General features: G+C 37.7%; 3 protein-coding genes across 5 annotated transcripts in view; all 3 read right to left on the bottom strand.

Moving 5' to 3' along the window:
* Positions 1-5,804, bottom strand: part of LOC132119384 (sodium-driven chloride bicarbonate exchanger-like) — a 51,489-nt gene extending 45,685 nt beyond the window's left edge. For 2 of the 3 annotated variants that reach the window (XM_059529275.1, XM_059529272.1), the window contains exon 1: positions 5,582-5,802. In XM_059529275.1, coding sequence (XP_059385258.1) covers positions 5,582-5,629 — 48 coding nt within the window. In that variant the 5' untranslated portion in view covers positions 5,630-5,802. Of the gene's footprint in view, positions 1-5,581 lie in introns of all 3 variants that reach the window. The other variant, XM_059529277.1, reaches the window with a different exon arrangement.
* Positions 5,805-7,096: 1,292 nt separating this feature from the next.
* On the bottom strand, positions 7,097-11,150 carry LOC132119023 (T-box brain protein 1-like). The gene is made up of 6 exons (XM_059528762.1): positions 10,491-11,150; positions 9,999-10,153; positions 9,633-9,754; positions 9,152-9,310; positions 9,001-9,062; positions 7,097-8,182 (listed from the first exon to the last, which is right to left on the bottom strand). The coding sequence occupies exons 1-6, from the start codon at positions 11,006-11,008 to the stop codon at positions 7,432-7,434; spliced, it is 1,767 nt and encodes a 588-aa protein (XP_059384745.1). The 5' UTR covers positions 11,009-11,150; the 3' UTR covers positions 7,097-7,431.
* Positions 11,151-11,601: 451 nt separating this feature from the next.
* On the bottom strand, positions 11,602-20,158 carry LOC132119022 (26S proteasome non-ATPase regulatory subunit 14). Its single transcript, XM_059528761.1, has 11 exons — positions 20,056-20,158; positions 19,439-19,495; positions 18,030-18,101; positions 17,600-17,719; positions 16,095-16,165; positions 15,860-16,010; positions 12,707-12,814; positions 12,359-12,433; positions 12,148-12,273; positions 11,923-11,985; positions 11,602-11,779 (listed from the first exon to the last, which is right to left on the bottom strand). The coding sequence occupies exons 2-11, from the start codon at positions 19,484-19,486 to the stop codon at positions 11,681-11,683; spliced, it is 933 nt and encodes a 310-aa protein (XP_059384744.1). The 5' UTR covers positions 19,487-19,495; positions 20,056-20,158; the 3' UTR covers positions 11,602-11,680.
* Between the last annotated feature and the right edge of the window lie 1,734 nt (positions 20,159-21,892).

The following is a 21,892-nucleotide window of genomic DNA, read 5'->3' as shown; positions in this document are numbered from 1 at the left end:
CATTTTTATTTTTACATTGATGAAGAGCAATTACAGTAAGAGTCTAGAGAGTGCTTGTTATTTTGGGGTCACTTAATCAAGAGATAATGAAATACGGGCTGGGAAAGCCATGAAATATGCTTTGATTAATCCGGGTGTTTGGGCAAATTAGTGGTCAACCAATTCTGGACCCTACATTGATCCCAACTGTATGACATTCTTTCTTCTTCTGTGCACAAAAGAAGCTATTTTGAAAAACATTTTTAGCATATTTTGTCCGTTCATCAAAAGACAATAACGTAAAAACAACTGGCTATACACTGACTTTCACTGTATGAACAAAAATACTGTACATAAAGACATTTTTAAAGATATCTTATTTTTTCATTTTCTTTAGAAAAAAGAAAGCCATACAAGTGTAGAATAATATCAGTAAATGATGATGACAGCATTTTATTTTTGAGTGAAGTGGCAAAATTTCTGGAAAATTATTACACTTCTTGCATAACATTGAGCTACAATTTCAAAATGTAATGTCCAGTGAATAGTGCTAAACTATGTTTAGTTTTATCTGATCTGGCAATGTTATATTACAATGGTTGTTGTGGCCCACAAATTAAAAATGTATGGTGAGTGGCGCTAAAAGTTTAAAGCTCTACTGCATTTGAAATTAACATACAGCATATACAGTCAACCTACACCACAGTGTTAACCAAAGAAGATGTGGAATAAAAAAATCCCCTGTTGAAGTAACCATACCATATAGGTTGCTTCTTTAAGCTCAATAATGATTTGTGTGTCACGGGACTCGCAAGCACTTCACATCGCATATCGTAAATGCAATACTGCACCAGGTGAGCTACCAGTGGCGGACTGGGACAGTAAATCAGGCCAGGAATTTGACTCCATCCCAGGCCACCTCTGTTGCTGCAGTCACCACCCAATTCATGTGTCCACCAGACTGCTAAACTCTTTGGCTCTTTCAGTTGTTTGAATTGGGTTATACTTCAAAAATAAATCTAAATCCTTAGACTGTGAACTGGCAAATAATCAAATGAAGTATCAAGAAGTATCAAGGCATTCACTGTCTCTATCATCTTTCCCTTAACCCCCCTCTCTCTCACTATGCACATTGAGTTTCTCTGCAATATGAAATAAGCACTTTCAATAATCTATATTAATTATGCAGCCATCAGTTGTATGTCCCAATGATCACAGTCCTACTACTGATGACCTTATAAATCATAAAAGCACATATTTTTAAGAGTATAGCCAGCATGTTTAGTTTTGCTAATAGCTTAAACTTTTTGTTCCTACTCTGACTCAAAGCTGAACTGTCCACCCTTTCTTGTTCAACAGCAGGAGTACTAGCAGCACTAGTGCTACTGTTGCTTCCTTCGTCACCTTCAAAATAAATAAGCATTGTACACTAGGCTACATATTGTAGGCTAGAAATGGAAAATCTATTTCTGGTCAATTTTGGCACTAAAAAAATACTGTATCCCCAATGTAAAACAGTGTGCTAGTTTGTCATTAAGATGCTCTTTTAAAACATCTATCATTATATACATTTGTAATATATATATATATATATATATACACAACCCGAATTCCGGAAAAGTTGGGACGTTTTTTAAATTTTAATAAAATGAAAACTAAAAGACTTTCAAATCACATGAGCCAATATTTTATTCACAATAGAACATAGATAACATAGCAAATGTTTCAACTGAGAAAGTTTACAATTTTATGCACAAAATGAGCTCATTTAAATTTTGATTTCTGCTACAGGTCTCAAAATAGTTGGGACGGGGCATGTTTACCATGGTGTAGCATCTCCTTTTCTTTTCAAAACAGTTTGAAGACGTCTGGGCATTGAGGCTATGAGTTGCTGGAGTTTTGCTGTTGGAATTTGGTCCCATTCTTGCCTTATATAGATTTCCAGCTGCTGAAGAGTTCGTGGTCGTCTTTGACGTATTTTTCGTTTAATGATGCGCCAAATGTTCTCTATAGGTGAAAGATCTGGACTGCAGGCAGGCCAGGTTAGCACCCGGACTCTTCTACGACGAAGCCATGCTGTTGTTATAGCTGCAATATGTGGTTTTGCATTGTCCTACTGAAATAAACAAGGCCTTCCCTGAAATAGACGTTGTTTGGAGGGAAGCATATGTTGCTCTAAAACCTTTATATACCTTTCAGCATTCACAGAGCCTTCCAAAACATGCAAGCTGCCCATACCGTATGCATTTATGCACCCCCATACCATCAGAGATGCTGGCTTTTGAACTGAACGCTGATAACATGCTGGAAGGTCTCCCTCCTCTTTAGCCCGGAGGACACGGCGTCCGTGATTTCCAACAAGAATGTCAAATTTGGACTCGTCTGACCATAAAACACTATTCCACTTTGAAATAGTCCATTTTAAATGAGCCTTGGCCCACAGGACACGACGGCGCTTCTGGACCATGTTCACATATGGCTTCCTTTTTGCATGATAGAGCTTTAGTTGGCATCTGCTGATGGCACGGCGGATTGTGTTTACCGACAGTGGTTTCTGAAAGTATTCCTGGGCCCATTTAGTAATGTCATTGACACAATCATGCCGATGAGTGATGCAGTGTCGTCTGAGAGCCCGAAGACCACGGGCATCCAATAAAGGTCTCCGGCCTTGTCCCTTACGCACAGAGATTTCTCCAGTTTCTCTGAATCTTTTGATGATGTTATGCACTGTAGATGATGAGATTTGCAAAGCCTTTGCAATTTGACGTTGAGGAACATTGTTTTTAAAGTTTTCCACAATTTTTTTACGCAGTCTTTCACAGATTGGAGAGCCTCTGCCCATCTTTACTTCTGAGAGACTCTGCTTCTCTAAGACAAAGCTTTTATAGCTAATCATGTTACAGACCTGATATCAATTAACTTAATTAATCACTAGATGTTCTCCCAGCTGAATCTTTTCAAAACTGCTTGCTTTTTTAGCCATTTGTTGCCCCCGTGCCAACTTTTTTGAGACCTGTAGCAGGCATTAAATTTTAAATGAGCTAATTAAGTGGATAAAATTGTAAACTTTCTCAGTTTAAACATTTGCTACGTTATCTATGTTCTATTATGAAAAAAATATTGGCTCATGTGATTTGAAATTCCTTTAGTTTTCATTTTATTAAAATTTAAAAAACGTACCAACTTTTCCGGAATTCGGGTTGTATATATATATATATATATATATATATATATATATATATATATATATATATATATATATATATATATATTGAAGGAGTGGATGCCGAGTTGCCACATGATTTCTTGTTTGACTATTAATCAAGTTATGGCAAGAGTGAAATGTGTAACCTTATGTGCGCTTAAGAGATATTAAAGAATCCTGTTCTACCCTCTATTTCTTTTCCTTAAGATTAATGTCCACATATTATGTGTGTGTATCCAACCGTAATGATAAGACACTCACCAGTGCTAGAAAGCCTTGAATTTTAGATAAGTTCTCTGTGTATGTGTGTTAGTATCTGTCTGTACAGGGAGAAGCTCAGACAGTCCCAGGACAAACGATCAACTGCCAGTGTCCAGCGGATCAGATATGTCTTTGGAGAGTTTATCTAGGTTTTGGAACCAATCAGAATTTTGTTGACTTATGTATTGATGCAATTAGTATCCTCTGTCAGGGTATAACTGTGGTTGATTTTGAGTTGTACGGGGGGCGGCCTACGAACTCCGTTGAGAGTATTGAAGCTGACTTCTGCTGATGAAATTGCAAACTATTTTCTTCAAGTAAAATTATTATTATTAATTGAACTAATCTCTGACTCCTGGTCTTCATTGCGACATATCTGGTCCTTGGGTTTTAACTGTTAAATTACCCCAACAATATATATATATATATTTTTTTTTTTTTTTTTTTTAATAGATTTTATCTATTGTAAGTCGCTTTGCATGAAAGCGTCCTTCTGCCAAATGATTATGTAAATATTAGGGTGGAACAGTTCAACTTTTTCACAGTTCGGTTTGTTTCACGGTTTTAGAGTCATGGTTTCGGTACCATTGTATGTGCTATGTTTATGGAAAAACTATCCTTTCAAAAAATATATATATATTATCATATTATTAAGAATATTCTAACTACAAGCAACAGCACAAATAAAAACAATAGAGTAAATATACAAATAAAATAAACTGACTAAGTTTTTTTTTAAGTTTTTCTTGAATTAGTTTTTAGGTACAGAAATTAAAGTAATCAAATGTAAAACAACATTGCATTTTGGACTATAAATTAAAGATTATTCTTTATTAAAGTAAAAAAAAAAAGCTTTTTTAATCAAGAGCAGTGAGTGATTTCTTTGTTGTTGCTGTTCGATTAATATAAAGACTGTCACTTTATGAGAATGCACTGATACAGTGTTCGTATTAGTATTGGTATTGAACAAGAGTGAATAATTAGTAGAGGTTTTTTCATCGCTGTTGTTGTAATGTCTGGGAATCCAGAATGCGCATCCATCAACAGAAACATATATTATTTGAACCCTGTTTGTTTTACGTGTTATTTATAGTAAACCATATTACAGATGCTTTGTCAGATTTAAGTTGAACAGCGGTCCCAGCGCGTGCCGAACCGTGTGTGGAGAACTGAACGGTTCGGTTTTTTCAGAGAACCGTCCCATCCCTAGTAAATATAAATGTAATTCTGACCGACCTGCTCCCTTACTGGAGAACATGGCTGGGATTTTGCAGCAACTTGCTGCTCTGTGGCCAGGGCTTTTCTCCTTTTTATACGTCCCCTCTCTGCTCCTCCTTTGCGTTTACGCTCCATTTTTTGCGCGATTTTCTTAGATAAAGCCTGTCTCTGGATATTGCCAATTGGGCAGTGCTTCGCTGATGTTTGGTCATGTGGTGGTGTCATTTTCACTCCGCGATTGCCTGATTTGTAGATTCATAAAACCGTCAATTAATTCGCAGTTGTATAACAACCTATTGCACGTCAGCCTGATCGACTACACAGCGGCAGCCGGCAGGCCAGAATGACCGTAAGAAAACCGGGAAATGTCCCGGTGCTCCCGATGGCCAGTCCGCCCCTGTGAGCTAATGAGGCATTTTTATATATGGTCACCCCAACAATACAATAAGTGTAAATTAGATGAACAGGTGAAATCATCACACGTGAAGGCCTCATTAAATTCAACAGCAATGCTGGGTAAATTTGACATGAGACATGCAACATGAGAATGCTGAGCGCACATGCATGCATCTAAACCCCATATATAGGCTACTGTACGACATATGCGTGTGTATTTAAATGTATAGTAATTAAAAGCCACGCAAGCAGGTGTGAATCGTGTCACACTACAAACACCGTAGGCTATCCATGTAACATGAAGCCATTTTGGCGGAGGTAAATGAGTTTGTATTACAGTCTGCAATGAATAATTAAAACACACTTCCAGTCTTCCAGTGGCGGTGGGTGAACGATGGCCATAAAGTGGTCCAACCCTATGCGGCTCGAACCACCGAAACCCCTTTTACGCAACGCACACCAGCATCATGTTATTGCCCCTCCACCGACGGATCCCACATGAATGAGGAAACTGGTTCTTACCGCAGGAAGCAGCGGCTCCATCTGCGCTCCTTGATCTTTCACATCCATTCCTGATATTCTGGCTTATTGTCTTGTGCGTCTGTGGAGGATTTTCTCTAAGATACTGTCAGGAACGTAGAGAAAATGTCATGTATGTTGCTGCGGTTTCGGTAGAGATGTAGTTTCCTTCCGCTCTTTCTTCGCTTGCGCTCCTTCAGCGCGTCATTTGCGCTCGCGTGACGCAGATGCGACCGGCAGCACGCGAGTTAACAGAAGCCACCGGGACGCGATGAAATGCTCCCTGGACAAACGGTTTACGAAATGTGAGAATATTGTGTATATAGAGCGAGTATTAAAAAAAGAAATAAAAAATCCCTTTCCTGCTTAAGGTTTGCGTCTAGCTTAAATAAAGTGGATTTAATTTAGTAAAAAATGTTTTAATAGCCTGAATCAGTTAATTTCTTTAAAATATGCACCTTTTTTATAGTTTATAAATAATAGGCTGGCTATAGGCCTATTTCACTGTTTTAAGTAAAACGTATGTGTTTTCTATTGCAATGTGTTGCTTATTAAACCACTAGTTCCAAGATATATATGTGTGTGTGTGTGTGTGTGTGTGTGTGTGTGTGTGTGTGTGTGTGTGTGTGTGTGTGTGCCCTAAACTAAGATTTCGATATTAGAATAGTCACGACTACTATTGAGCATGTTGTCAAACAACTGCATCTGTTTTTCCTGGCCAGTAACAATTGAAATGTCCAATAGCAATATGCGTGCCTATAAAATGACTTCCAATATTAGAATGCATCCAGCGTGGAAATATGTCTATACCAGAATAGCCAGCAGTGGAATTACATTTACACCACAAACAGTTCAAACAACGCAATTTAGGAGAAAAAAATGAATAAAAAATAACATTTACTCGTGCTCAGCTTTCAGTGATATTTCTCCCTGATCTAAACTGTAGAAATGTCCATCCTCTCTTATGTAAGATAATAATATGCTTTATCTACAAACCCACATTTACATAAACCCACCTCCCATGAGGCATACAGTGCTTTACTGCTGGACTTCAAGGACTGAGTAGACAAGAAAAAATAAAGTTCACTGTGCTCAACTTTAGTCTGGGGTCCATAGATCAATCAGCATATTATAATCTAGTCAGGGATCCGCATTTTCTTAATCTTCTTAATTGCTTTTCGAATGATGTAAATTTTGCAGCAAGGGACAATCAAACGTTTAGGGAAGTAATCCTTCTAAAGTGAATCATCAGTAGACTTAGTAGACAAAAAATACGTTCCTTTGGCGCCACCTTGTGTGCGCATATATATATATGTCATCCTGCTAGTGTCAGAATGTTGGAATGCCCACATAAAACTGTCAGATGTTGCATATAGATAAATGCCCTACATTTTGGCATTCAAACATTCTGACACTAGCATGATGTCAAATTCAAATTAACATTTTATATTTCACAATAAGCATCTAATAAAAAAAAAAAACATTTTTAATCAAGATACTGTTTTAATAGGTCACAATCAATACATTTTCATATTACACGTGATTTTGGGTTAATAATAATTAGACTGATTATATTGATTATGTATTTACATTGATTATATGATTATATTATTACCGATGTTGGTCTTAATTTTTTTTCACCAAAAATAATAATAATATAATAAAAAAAAGAATATAGCCACCTAAGCCATCAAATACATCAAGTTTAGACAGTTGGAGATGTTCTCATCCATCTTCGATGGTGCAGTGTAACATGACAATAAATAAATGTTGTATACATAAATCATCATAATACTGTTCTTTCTATATTAACTACATCGAACTGATCATTGAAATGAAAAAAGGCAGATTCTTTAATCGCATTTTTGGCCGTTTTGTGAGAGCTGCATGTCTTTTGCAGTCTGAACATCTGAAACCAGATCGATGGACTGATTTTTCAGTCGAGCCTCTTCTGAAATCCTTAAATCGCTGGAATTGACAGATTTAATGGAAGATCGGTTTTGGCTGGTCCATGTCAAATCCGTGGCATCTTTACCTTCCAGCTCCTCAGAAACTCCCAGAGCTGATGGGTCTATTTCCAACATATCTCCATCCTCAGGCATGTAATTCGATTGTGCTGATCTTTCAAGATCCGCATCTAGAACCCAACCAGGCAGATTTAAGATGGTTTTACTGCCATTCTCTTGCGATCCCCGTGAATCCCATCCAGCGGCACTGGTGTAGTAATCCAAACTGTGAATAGTGTCACCAGTGAAAGGCAGTCCTTTGACCTCCGCTGTGGTGTAAGAGACCACAGCCGCTGTGTTAATATCAGTTTCGTATGATGGAGCAGCAGCGGATGACACAAACCAGCGCTGCTCGGACACTGTGCTGCTCTCTTGGGTTTGGTTTGAGGTCACAAGGCTGTTTGTAAACTTGAGTGTTCGGTCAGTAGTGCCAGGGTCAGGGGGAAGAGTTGGAAAACAGGGCTTTGTGTAACCGTTGACAAACTGTTCCTGAAATAAAGCGCTTGTCATTGGGTACTGTGAGCCGGGCAGCAACTGAGAGTGTGGAGAGTCAATGGGTGTAGGGGTCAGTCGGTCGGCGTCAGAGCCATTGTAACTTCTGGAGACATAGAAAAAATCTGGCTTCACCAAAAACTTTCAAACAAAACTTTTTATAAACTTGAAAAAAATGTAGGAACAACAAAACCACATATTCTGGGTGGCCTAGGTGGAAAACTAGATTTCATCTTAAAAATATTTCAATACATACTGTACAGTGAAAGAAAAGCTGTTATGGTCTGATCTGAGAGGTATACCCAGCATATGAACTGCCTGACATTTGGGTTTGTTTTAAAAATGTTTAATTTGTGATTGAACTGGTTTTGGGAATGGCACCATTGCGTTACTCGAGGTTCTTGCTGCATGTTTTTAAAGAGTGCTGTATGTTTGCTGAGAGTGACGAAAGGCTGTAAGGAAAGTTTGTGCGGAAAGCCCTTATATGGAGATGGCTTGGGCATGTTTTATGCACATGACTAACCTTAAGCAAGCGGTCACTCATTTAAACATTCTAACAAGGTTAAGAACAAATTAATTTGTGTACACATGAAATTTTTCATTAGAATTACGCGTGTGTAAAAATATTAAATAATGCATGCACTTATTAGTGAAAGAAATCCATTGCATTTTTTATTAATTTTCAATTGCAATACATGGATATTGAAACATAAAGTGCTACCAAAAATAAATGCTTTAAGATTTTGTTAGAAAAAAAATCTAATTATTGTTATTCTTATTATTATTATTAAATTAATTTTATTTAAAGTACATTTAAAATACATCATGTTAATTTCTGCAGTCAAGTCGAAATTAAAATTCAGATCTGAAATCCTGTAAGTGAAATAATTATCAATGCATTAATTTGCATGGAAATGCACTTACTTATCATAATTATCCCGAAATCCTTTAGCAAATGGATTGTGATCAATTTTTAGCTGCGTTATCTGAGGAGATAAAGAAACATGTTCATTAAATAAGTTCATATTGCATTTTTTTGTAATGTAAATGAATGCAGCGATAGACTAGTTCTTACAGCTGTGTTCTGGTAAGCTGTGACAGCTATAAATTGTGTTTCAGGAAAGGTAAATGTCTGTACTCGATCAGGATCACTTGTCTCTTCATCTCCATCCTTGCTTATTTCAATCACATGCACCCTTGGCTGATACTTCTGGAGAGACTGTAGGGCGATCATCTTCAAAGACAAAGAAAAAGATTCAAAAAAAAAAAAGAACCATGCTATTTTATAAGTTATTCCCATACATATCTGTGTATATTACATTACATTAATTATAAATTATAAGAATAATTAGAAAAAAATGCCATAAATGTACATAAAAGTGATTGGTGATTGTACCCCAAGGTAATTTTAATAGTGGTGTGAAGGTCATTTTTCATGTGCAAGCTGAAATCATGCAAAACGTGCATCATGTGCTGCTGATGGTGATTGCTGGCAAATGAAAATACATTAAGAATACTTCTACTGATACTTATCATAAAGAGAAAATGACATTCACTTGAGTAGAGTTGTTGTAAGCTCCCTTGTTGTTCGTCAGCTTCAGTTTTCCAAAAGAGATCTCCTGACGCATCCAGTGCGCGCCGGTGTTTGGAGAGTCCGGGTGCACGTATACTCTGCTTCCTTAAAATAATAATAATAATAATAATAATTAATTAATTAATTATATATGTATGTATATGAATGGGTGTTACTATTAAAACGGATTAAAACTAACATGATTATAACTGTGTAGTTATTGTAATATTTTATTTATTTATTTTTTCTAGGTGTAGGCTATTGTCGGTTCATGAGGTTATTTGCGCTTTGCAAAACGTAGCAAAGCTTTATGATAAATTCCTCTTGAGTCGATTGATTATTATTTTACCCGTGACATTAGTGTCCGCTTTGCTGCAGGGAATCCATTTCCCGCCCTGGAACCTCCAGTGGTTCGGATCCGCCAGAATCACATCCACAACAATATTATAATGACACGTCGGGTCAAGACCAGCAACACTAACACTCAGAAACGGAAACATCCGGCTGCAGGAAAACGAACCGAGACAACAAATTACTTTTCCAAAAGTAAAATATCAGTAAAAATAAACAAATAAAACTGCAATTTTGCTAAAACTGCCTGCAATAATCTGAACTGGAAAAAGTAGCCTACTTTTCCAAAATAATTAATTTATAATAGCCTAATTGGCAATTTAATTTCACAATTATTATACTGACATTAATAAAATATTTAACAAATAAAATAAAAATCAGGATTAGTCTTTAAATTATAATTTTAGGCAATCATTCTCTCTTTTTTTCTTTCTTTTATCCATTTTTTTAAATAGCCAATTAAAATGAAAACATTTTAAAGTAGACTTACCGCCCCTGTTTAGTAATGATCATTTCTGTTTGGTGTCTGTGGAATTTGAACCACAGCGCCCGGTTACAGAGGTAAACCTGGGCTTTCCCGGGCACCGAGGCGAAAGGATAGACGGCGGCGTTCGAGTAAGTTTGTCCATACGGCTGTGAGTACGCGTAGCTCAGTTCACACGGGCCGTTGCTGATGAACGGGTGAGGTGTCAAGTAGTGACTGGAGAGTGGCGGGAGCGTGGGCACTACCGGCTGCCCCGAGTACGAGAACATGGCAGAAGACGAGGCGAAACCTGTCCGCGCTTGACTTGATTCGGACTCATCTCCTGCAGCGGAGACGTAATCCCGAGTGTTTGAGGGGTTTCTCATCCCTGTGGAGAGTTTCTTTAACGGTGACTCGTTCTTCAGGGTGTCACGGTAGGAGGAGACGCGGTCGTCCCCTGCGGCGGTGATGGGCGTCAAATCATCGTCCACACTCACCGGTTCGTTGGCCAGCGCGGGCGGTGAGGGGAGCTGCTGCAGGTGCATAACTCACTGGGGAAGTTCCTGAGTTCAGACCTCACACATGCTGCTGCTTTGGCTGGTTGTTCACGCTTACTGCTGCTTGTGCCAGGAGCGCGTTCACACAGAGCTTAATATAGGAAAATGATGTGGCTCCGCATTTGATAACACCGGAATGGGCTGGTGTTTACATTGAGATTGGTATTAAAGTAGATTTTAGTACTGATTTTAATCATATTAGGTGAGCATAAAACTTTCATAAAATTGATGAGCTGGTAAGAGACTAAATGCCATATGAGAGAATAAAATAAAGAATGTGTTCTCTTATTTAATTGTAATTAATCCATATCCAAATCTAATTAGTTCATAGCAGAAGATATTTCACACTGATGCTCACTTAAGCACGGTCCTGAAGTGCGGTCATCTTTAATAAGGTGTTTCAGTGTTATACTGTGAAAATCTCTCTCAAGAGCCCGGAGCTTCGAGGGGAAGGACAACGGATTTACACTGAAACTACAGTGCATACTTTTTATATATTTTGGAACATTAATATAGTTTAACAGTTGCTTGTCTTTACACGTGAACCTTCCCTTGATGTCCATGATGGAAAGAAAATAAGATTACTGGAATTTTGTGTTTATTTCTTAAAAAGACAAAACAGTTGTACAATATGAACATTTATGCACAGACAGAGGGATATCACTGGAACACAACCGTGTCCAACATCGCTGCGAGGCACTGCACAATATTGGATGTCATGAGAACATCCACATGCTCTTCCAAATGCCTTTTGGGATCCTACAAAGAGAAAGAGAATAGCAGGTTCATGAAGTCCTGTAAACTTTTTGAGACTGCAAAAGGTCACCTGCAGTTTTTTTTTTCAGTAAATACAGTACCAAACCACCAACAATATAAATATTAAACAAGAAGAAACTAGTGACCTGTTTTCCGACATTCTTAATGGCAAGTTGCTCAGGAGTCATCTTGTCCTCTTCCTCTACAGCCTGAGGAACAAGAACAATTTCACATAAACATGTCATCGGGTAAAAAAAAAAAAAAAAAAAAAAAAAAAAACACTCTTTCCAACAGAAAAGCTGCACTTCAGCTCCACCATTAAATGTTGTGACTTGAGAGCAAGAATCCCTTGTCACTGTGCTTTTTCTTACCTTATTGTAGTTTTTAGCCAGTTCGAGCATCTCCTTGACGATGGTCTCGTTCAGTTTGCAGTGTTCACTGTAATCCTGCAGAGTCAGACCCTCCATCCAGCTTTTCTTGTGGAGGTTCAGCAACATCTGAACACAAACAAACACTATGACTGTCTAGTTACAACAAATGAAGAACAGAAAGCATGTTTAAACATTATCTACAAGTTCAAACCTTCTGTTCCAATTCATTCTTCCTGTAGTTAATGGTAATGGAGTAATAATGTCTGTTAAGCCCATGAATCAAAGCCTGCAAAAAAGAAACAACCCTTGATAAATAATATGAATATATAATAAATATTTAACTTATTTAAGATTCAGTGTTCCTGTAGCTCAATTGGTCGAGCATTGCGTTATCAAGCGCAAGGTTGGGGGTTCGATTCCCCGGGAACACATGATAAGTAAAAATTGTTAGCCTGAATGCACTGTAAGTCGCTTTGGATAAAAGCGTCTGCTAAATGCATACATTTATTTATTTTATTTATTTATACATTTATGATAGAGAGACATATATAAAATTAACCTGAATAGAGGGCTTGTTGAGGTGTCCCAGATTAGAAGTGGTTTGACGTGGCTCGTGACCCAGGACCATCATATTGGCATTTATTAGCCTGAAAGCATCAATCACAACCTGGAGAAAAAAGAAAAAAAAAAGCGCTGTTCACGTCACTGCAGCTTATTAATGGCTTATAAATGTTTTTGCTGTTTTAATGCATTATGCGAGCTACAAAGTGTATATGACAATCATATCATATAGACTACTAGCAAAGTATGCTCAAATAACACACCAACAAGTCATTTCTATGTAGTAGGCCTATAGTTGTTCCTGTCTTGTGTGCTGTAACATGGCATCGATGGTAAAATCATGACCTCTCGTTCACTGATCTGCTCCCCGCTATGCTCGGCTCACATGCTCGGACAATTATAGCTTTGAAAGACTATACATTATTTGGATAATTAGTGAAAAAAAAAAAATTCTAACAAACAAAACACTTGTATCTGATTCTTTTGCATAGAATTGAATAAAAATAATATATTGATATTTAATATCAATATATTTTTGGTCCAATTTTATTGTGTTACTTTCAATTAAAAGTGTGGTTATTTTACTGATGTTTTTTTTTTTTATTCAGTATGATAAAGTATTCAGTTAAATAAAGTCTTATAATTACTTTATATTATTTAATAAAATAATAAATAATTACGAAGCTTTTTTTGTTTTCGGCCCGGAATTATCATTTCGGTGCATTTAGAACTTCAAAAACGGATTCATTACATCATACCTTTTATCACATGAAGCGTAATCGGTTTAGAGACCATTTTTAATTAGACTATTTTCACCAGACGTCTACTGATTTTAAATAATATATTTTGAGTAACACAAAAGGCAGTAAAAAAAAAAAAAAAAAGAGGCTTGGAGCAAATCACAGTGATGAGATTTTTAATGGGAGTTCTTGCCTTGGACAAAAGAGTGTTAAGTAGGGGAGGGATTGTGTAGAAAGTATTGATCACACACGCATACACAAAGTAACGCCCCCTGAACCCTGGGGACTCGTTAGATCCTGACTGAACCAAATGGTGTAAAATCCTGCAGCGTCCCGCATCTGTGCTGAGGGGGACGTTCCCTCTGTCAGGATGTGCGGTGTGAGTGTGTGATCCTCACATGGTGTATTATCATCAGGCACAGGAGAAAGACAGAGAGACCGTGTAGTGCTGACACATGAAGAACTCACAACACTCTTTAAACCATGTAAACTCGCACCATGTTCACAGAGACGCGATGATACTCTGGAGATGTGGGATATGAATATTTTAAAATGGATAACAAACAAGTGCAAGGCAATGCAATGATACCTTCCAGGTCAAATGCTTCAACTAAAGTAAAAGTTCAGCTAAAAGATTCATTGGCAGAGAAAATATAGGATTCTTTTTTAAATATTATGACAATTTAAAACATCCGTTTACTACTAAGCAAGCAATCCACTATGGGTGGCAAGGGTCTGTAAAAAGATCTCCAGGATAAAGATGTGGACAGGAACAATGGATGCAAAAATCTTCAAAGGCTTTATCAATGTCTAGAAGCTCAGTGAAGTCTATTATTGAGAAGTGGAAGGAATTTGGTACAACACAGACCCTGGATCAGGACGTCGCTCCAAACTGGATGAAAGAGTCAGAGAGGCGACCAAGAGACCTACAGCGACTCTGAAGCAGCTGCAGGAATTTATGACAAAGAGTGGTCATTGTGTGCATGTGAAAACAACATCACAATATGTGGCTTGTTTGGGAGGGTTGTAAGAAAAAAGCCACCCCTCAAGAAAGGCCACATGCAGTCAGACTGAGCTTTGCCAAAACTCACCTTGAAGATTCTGAGGCAGATGAGGCTAAAATTATTAAAATAAATTTTATGGCCTAATGTCTGGCGGAAATCCAACACAGCTCACTGTCCACATAACAGATTCCTCCAGTAAAGAATGGAGGTGGTAATATCCTGTTATGGGGTGTTTATCTGCAGCAGGTACTGGAAAATTTGTTCTCTCTACCAGAAAGTTGTCAATGGGAAGGAGATTTATCTTCCAATATGACAACAACCCAAAGCACACAGCAAAACTGACCACACAGTGGTTGAAGGAGAAAAAGGTGAATGTCCTTGCATGACCTCGTCAGAGCCCAGACTTAAAACTCACTGAAAATCTGTGGGATGACTTTCAAGACTGCAGTTCACAAACGTTCATTATCAAACCGAACTGAACTTGAGCAGTTCTGCAAAGAAGAGTGGGCAAATATTGCAAAGTCTAGATGTGCAAAGTTAGTAGAGACAAATCCCAACAGACTAAAGTCTGTAATTAACGTAAAAGATGGTTCAACAAAATACTGAAAGAAGGGGGTGATCATTTTGTCTGAATCTGTTTTCTAATTTTTTTTCTGACATGTTGGGAGTTTTATCTTTCACTTGGATGTGACTGAGTAAATATAGCTGGAGTAAATATAGCTGAATAAAAAAAAAACTGTCCGTATTCATTTTAAGGCTGAAAATCAACAAAATGTGCTTTTTGACTGGTGGTGATTCAATAATTATAAATGTCTGCAATGTCACTTTTGATTAATTTAATGCATCAATGCTGAATAAAAGCATGAATTTTTTTTCTTTATTTTTTAAAAATCTTATTCAGCCCCAAGTTTGAATAGTAAATACTTTGGCTCCAACATTATTTACATAACCATCAAAATAATATCATAATGGTTAGGGCATTTAAGAAATACTGAGTATATCTGTACAATATGTTATTTGCGTTCTCTCTTTTCTTTCTTTTTTCTCTTTTTTATTTTAAATACCCCTATCCTCTTCCTATAATACCTTCTCCTATAATACTCTCTCTTCCTGTCTCCATCCCCCTCCCCGGGGCTGATGGGAGAGATGGAGTCCTCACACTCTCTCGCGTGGTTCAGAGGGTGCTAATTGAGCTCACAGCGGCAAACAGACAAGAAACAAAAAAAATCAGACATCCATGACTCTCACACTCTGACAGGAAGAGTGAGCGCACATTCACAGATCCAGAAGAAAGATCTCTGAATTTATAAATCGTGTGTGTGAGAAGTGCTACCATCTATAAAATGAAAATGCTTCTAAATAATGACCTACTGCTTTAAAATGTTGCTTGTGTTTATGGACTTTTACCTTTCCCTTGACACTTTGTATGGGATCGACCACCACAGCAACGGCGCGTTCAGACAGCGCCTCAAAACTCTGCTGTGTGTTAATGTCCACACCTGACAACCAGCAGCCAAAACCGGGGTGACTGTGGTACCAGCCCACCACCATCTCAGGCCTGCAACACAGAGATCACAAACCCTCATAATCCAACATACAATTTCATCACAGAACAGTAGTTAGGTTTTCCCCATTCTCTCACCTTCCTGTCTGCTTTAACATGTCCAACATCTTGGCTTGAAAAACAGGGTCCACGGCCTCAACGCTCACACCCTGTCAACAGAACAAACACCCAGAATCACTAGAGGAACACAGGTGAACACAGTGTAGAGTGTAAAACACACTAGAGCTTGCTGTTAAATACGGTGATTCAAATGTGATGGGACATCTTTTGAAATACAATAATAATTGATTGAGTAAAAAAAACACTTTAGTTATTAAATCAAGTCATTGGTAGGGGTGTGAGATATGTATCATCTTTGATAATATCATACTTGCTGTTTTAATGATGTGCAAGCTGATATTGTGTATTCAAATTGCAAACAAACACACACAATCTTGGAGAGTACAAAAGCATTCACTGCACGATGAAGCCCATTATAATGCTCTTATACTGTAAGTTATGAGGGCAAAAAAATATTCCTGTATGGGTTTTCATCCTTATAAGATGAAAATTAAGTAATATCACACAAGCGGTAGTGCTGTTACCTGAATATCAGTGTGTGAGTGAATATGATTTAATTTTATACAACAGTTCAACAGACAAGAAGTTAATACTGAGCAAGTTACATTTTGGAAACTATAATACGGCTGGACAAAAAAAAAAAAACTATCGCGATTGATCAATTTTGCAATTTCAATATTAATCACGATTTTGACACACACAGACATGCTGTACAGTCATAAATGCATTTAGTATGAATTTGAAACATTTTCAAAAGAAAACCAAATAAAGCTTTATTAAAAAGTTGTAACATGTCTCTAGAACAGACAACTCAAAATAATCACTAAGTAAAGGTGTGACAAAAGGTCTATACATATGGCAAAAAACAAATAAATGAAAATCCCCTTGTTTTTGCCATGCATTGGTCAGAGCTCATTGTAGCGGTACCTCAGGTGTTTAAATATATTTGTTATACATTATGGAGGTTCACACGTACTCCGTCTGCAAGTGCGTATACAGTAACGTTGTGTGCATGCGGTGCAGAAGCAGCAGCGAGAGCGCCTTATTGTAACACGAAAGCACGCAGATTGTTACAAAGCAAAGGAAGAGAGAGAGCGCGCACTCAAAACAGGTCTCCTCTCGCTCAAACTGCGTTGTGTGCACTCACAACTCTCTCTATGCTCATGTGCTAGATATTAATTATTTTCGCACCTTCCTATTTCTAACCTTTTCTGTTCACATCTTTTGCATCTTTTACCACGTGCAGTGTGAATGCTCTGATCCGTTAACATGGGCTCGGAAAAAATACGCATCACAGACAGTGTGTGTGAACCTGGAGTAACGTAGGCATATGCCCAGTCTGTCCTGTTCTTGCGCTCCATTTAGGCGTGCTGCATTCTGATTGGTTTAGACAGCATACTGCGGGAGGTCGGGGCCATGGAAAATCGTGTTATAAAGCCACAAATCATGCATGCTCAAATCGTGATTTTATGACAATTTTGATTAATCGCACAGCCCTAAACAATAGAATTTTTTTCACTCACCGTTCCTGACTGTGGCATGGCAAACACGTCAATCACGCGTACAGTGTAATCATCTACAAACTCCCCCAGCATCAGACCCATGACTTCCATGGGCACACCAGCACGGCCATGTTTCAGCATCTGCACACACAGGCAAAGAGATGGATTGAGAGAGAAGAAAAATTACTTAAACAATGAAGACATTTAACTTAAAGCTGACAATCAGACTGGCACTGACCAATCACATTTTTGGCCTCAAATTAGTCTAATCATACTCGCGTAATAGCATCAGAACATGTATTAACAGAATCAATCTGAAACAGTGACAACAACACCATGATACAAACCAAACCAGGAGAAATGAACCATTACTGTTACAATATATTTTGCACAGTGCATGAACAGGTGTGAAGGGTAAGATGTGAGAGAGCAGAATCATGTGTATCCTGACCTTCAGCAGGGCAAGTGAGGAGATGTACACCTGTTCAGCTGTGTCCACAGCGGGGGCATCTGTGGGAGGACCCTGCAGAAAACACACAGTCCAGATCAGTCAAATCTCTTTAATACTTATATTCGTCGCAAGCTGATTTGACCAATCAAATCAAACTAATTATTCACAGGATCTGGATTCTTGATACCAACACTCAGATTTTCAGTTTGATGACTTTGATCATTTTAATATATTACTTATAATGTACGTACTTAAATACTTTTAGTTATTATGTGGAGGAATTAATAAATTATCATTGTTGGGGGGGGGGGGGGAAAGAAATGAACCAAATCAAAGTCTATAGTGGCAGGAGATCTGGACAGAACTGCAGGTGCAGGATCATAGATTGAGAGGTGCTGACTAGCATGATCTGATTGACAGCTGGCACCTAAAGTGTAGGACTAACGCCATGGTGATGCCATGGTGGATAGAAAAAAAATCAATATGAATCCAATCAACACTTTATGTCAGTCAATACTGTATGAAATATTTTGTTTTAAACACGAAGCATGGGCAGCTGTAGACGGAAATGAGAGCGCATGAAGCCGCATGACTGAAAAGAAAGGAATCAGGTGTGTTTTCCTCTCGCTCACTTCTGTGCTGACTGCTGGAGTGGGGTGTGAATCAGCGGGAGGCAGCCTGTCACTGGAAGTGTTAATTGGCAGAGAGAGCTGAGAGACATCTCTCTACCCATCATTTGCACAGACCTTGAGAAAAACCACACGAGGATGCTCCCATAATACCTCCATCCCCCTCGACAACACCACCCAAAAAAGCACCCTATTTATGTGTCTGCTGAACATCCGACACATTTATGCTCAAATAAAGTTCATAGAAATTCTTCAGCATAAGGGTTTTTACTAACAGGAAGTGTTTGCAGTAATATAAACGCTATTTACAAATGTGCTTTTAACCCTGCTTGGAGGACAAAAAAAAAACATATTATTGGATGGCCAGGTTTTAGGTTATCTCAAAAATACTGATCTACTTGATATTTGTGTAAACTGTGACCCTTTTTTCAGGATAGTTTGATAAATTTAAAGCTCAAAAGAACAGCATTTATTTTAAATACAAATCTTTTTAACATCATAAATGTCTTCGCTGTCAATCTACTGCATTCTTACGGAATACAAGAACACATATTAAATAAAATAAAACATTACTGTCAACTAAATGTTTGAACATTTTTGTAAAACCACTCACCTTTTAATTGGCATTTATATTTTTTATATTACTCATTTAATTATATATATATATATATATATATATATATATATATATATATATATATATATATATATATATATACAGTAGATGCTATACAAAGCATTGGGTTTATTATATGTTTAAACAAACTCAATATACTTTACCTGGCTGAGTCCGGGCATTCCCCCTCCAAGCCTCAAAAGCCGGTCCATTCCTTAGATCTGGACACATAAACAAGCAGTGATATTTAGTGTACAAACCTGTCAGTTCTTTTATATTAAAAGACCTAGGGACGTTTCTGACTCATGAATATTGTGTGTTTGTATTCACACCAACATTTCCTCATGAACTATTTTCAAACTCTAACTAATAAAAACATTCCTCCCTGTCCACCCCAAAATTAACATAATAAGAGCTTTTTTTGAGAAATACAAAAATCAGACGCTTCAAATTTTAATTCGCTAACATGCTAAGCTATTTAGCATAGTGATATTTACGCAAACTCCTATGTAGCTTGTGAGCACATAAACAACGGGCAAAATAACATTTGTAGACTCAAAACAGACTATAAAATAGGACAACATTATTTGATGTTACTCATTCATAACTTCAGTTATCTCTTAACAACTGTTAAAGAGAGGCTAATAATGCTACAGAGGTTAAATACATCACTCAACAACAGCTAACGTTAAGCATGTTTAATCACAGAAACATACTTTCGCAGAGAACAATACCCCGTAAACAACTATTTAATGATCGTAAACCTGTATTATTTCTTTACCTGTGTGAAGAGAGAGATATAATGTCAGAGTGCCTGCTCAGTTTCAGCCCGACTACAATGAATCAGCCAGAATTTCCACCGTGAAGCGCACCACTACAGCGTTATACAGGACAGGAATTAGGTTTTCAAAATAAAAGCTTAAAAACGCTTAAAAAGCTAGATGGTCTGTATTTCAGTATACAGATTAAAATATGACGTATTTTATTTTATGTTATATTAATTCATCATATGTTAATTTATATACAGGACTGAGACTTTGCTTCAAAATAAAAGTCCATGCAACATAATGAGAATTTTGAGCTAGATGGTCTGTATTTCAGTATATTTAATAATACAAATTAAAATATGACTTATTTTATTTTATATATATATATATATATATATATATATATATATATATATATATATATATATATATATATATATATATATTATCATTATCTTACAGGTCTCTCCGGACAGACAGGGCTCTCTCGTGTGATGTCTTGGGAACTAATAACCACTAGATGGAAGACTTGAGCTGTAATTAAGTGCATGTGTTTCCATTTGCTTAATTAGTGCTCTATTTACAGACTCAGGGAGTCCACATAAAAACTAGTATTTCTCTGTAACACTTCTGTAAATCACACACATTTAAAAAAAATGTAATGTTTAAGTGTCAGAATCAGAAAGAGCTTTATTAACAGGTATGTTCACAGATGCAAGGAATTTGGTGACGGAAGCTTCCACAGCACAAATAGTGACAGACAATACAAATAGAAAAAGTAATAGGAAATAGCTAAATACGTCAAATATCTGAAGAAAAACACAATATACAAAATAGAGAATAGATGGTATTTGTGTTCAGGTGTGTTATGTATAAATGCAAGGAAATATGTATAAGAAGTATGGTGTTTAAAATAAATACATGTATAAATAGTTTATTGCCAAGTTACCTGTTCATGAGAGGACTGCCTGAGGGAAGAAACCGTTCTAATGCCTGATGGCAACAGTTCAAAGAGGAAGTGGCCTGGATGTTAGGGGTCCAGAATGGTATTGCCAGCCCTTTTTCCACTCTGTATACTACAGTTCTAGGAGAGTGGGGAGGGTTGTACCAGTGGTTTGCACAGCTGTCCAGACTATCCACTGTAGTCTTCTGAGGTCGGTATTAGTAACTGAGTTTACCCAGACAGTTACAGAGGTGCAGAGGACAGATTCAGTGACTGGAGAATTGAGTATCAGGTTGAACTCCCTCAGCTGGCAAAGGAAGGCCAATCTCTGTTTCTTGACAATGGAGTCTATGTCAAACTCCCAATTCAGGGCCTGAGAGATGGTTGTGCCCAGGAACTGTTGGTGGTGATGGTGGTGCACCACTGTTGTTACAGTGCTGTCCATGATAGTGAGTGAGGGGAGTGCAGGAGGGTTTCTCCTGAAATCCACTATCATCTCCACTGTTTTGAGTGTTCAGTTTCAGGTTAAGACTGCACCAGACAGCCAGGTGCTAAACCTCACTTCTATATGCAGACTCATCACTATCCTGGATGAGGCTGATGACTGTAGTGTGCATTTGCAAACTTCAGGAGCTTTACAGAGGAGTCAGTAGAGGTGCAGTCATTGGTGTACAGGGAGAAGAGCAGTGGGGAGAGCACACATCCCTGAGGGGTGCCAGTGCTGATTATACAGGTGATGAGAATTTTTCCAGCCTCACTAGCTGCTACTTATCTGTCTGGAAGCTGGTGATCCACTAACAGATGGAGGTGGGCACAGCAAACTGGGTTTGTTTGTACAGGAGGAGTGCTGAGATGATAGTGTTGAAAGCCGAGCTGAAGTCCAAAAACAGGATCCTCACAGAAGTCCC

Source organism: Carassius carassius, chromosome 38 (assembly GCF_963082965.1).
Source record: "Carassius carassius chromosome 38, fCarCar2.1, whole genome shotgun sequence".
Lineage (NCBI taxonomy): Eukaryota > Metazoa > Chordata > Actinopteri > Cypriniformes > Cyprinidae > Carassius > Carassius carassius.
This window is presented reverse-complemented; position numbering and strand designations above follow the sequence as displayed.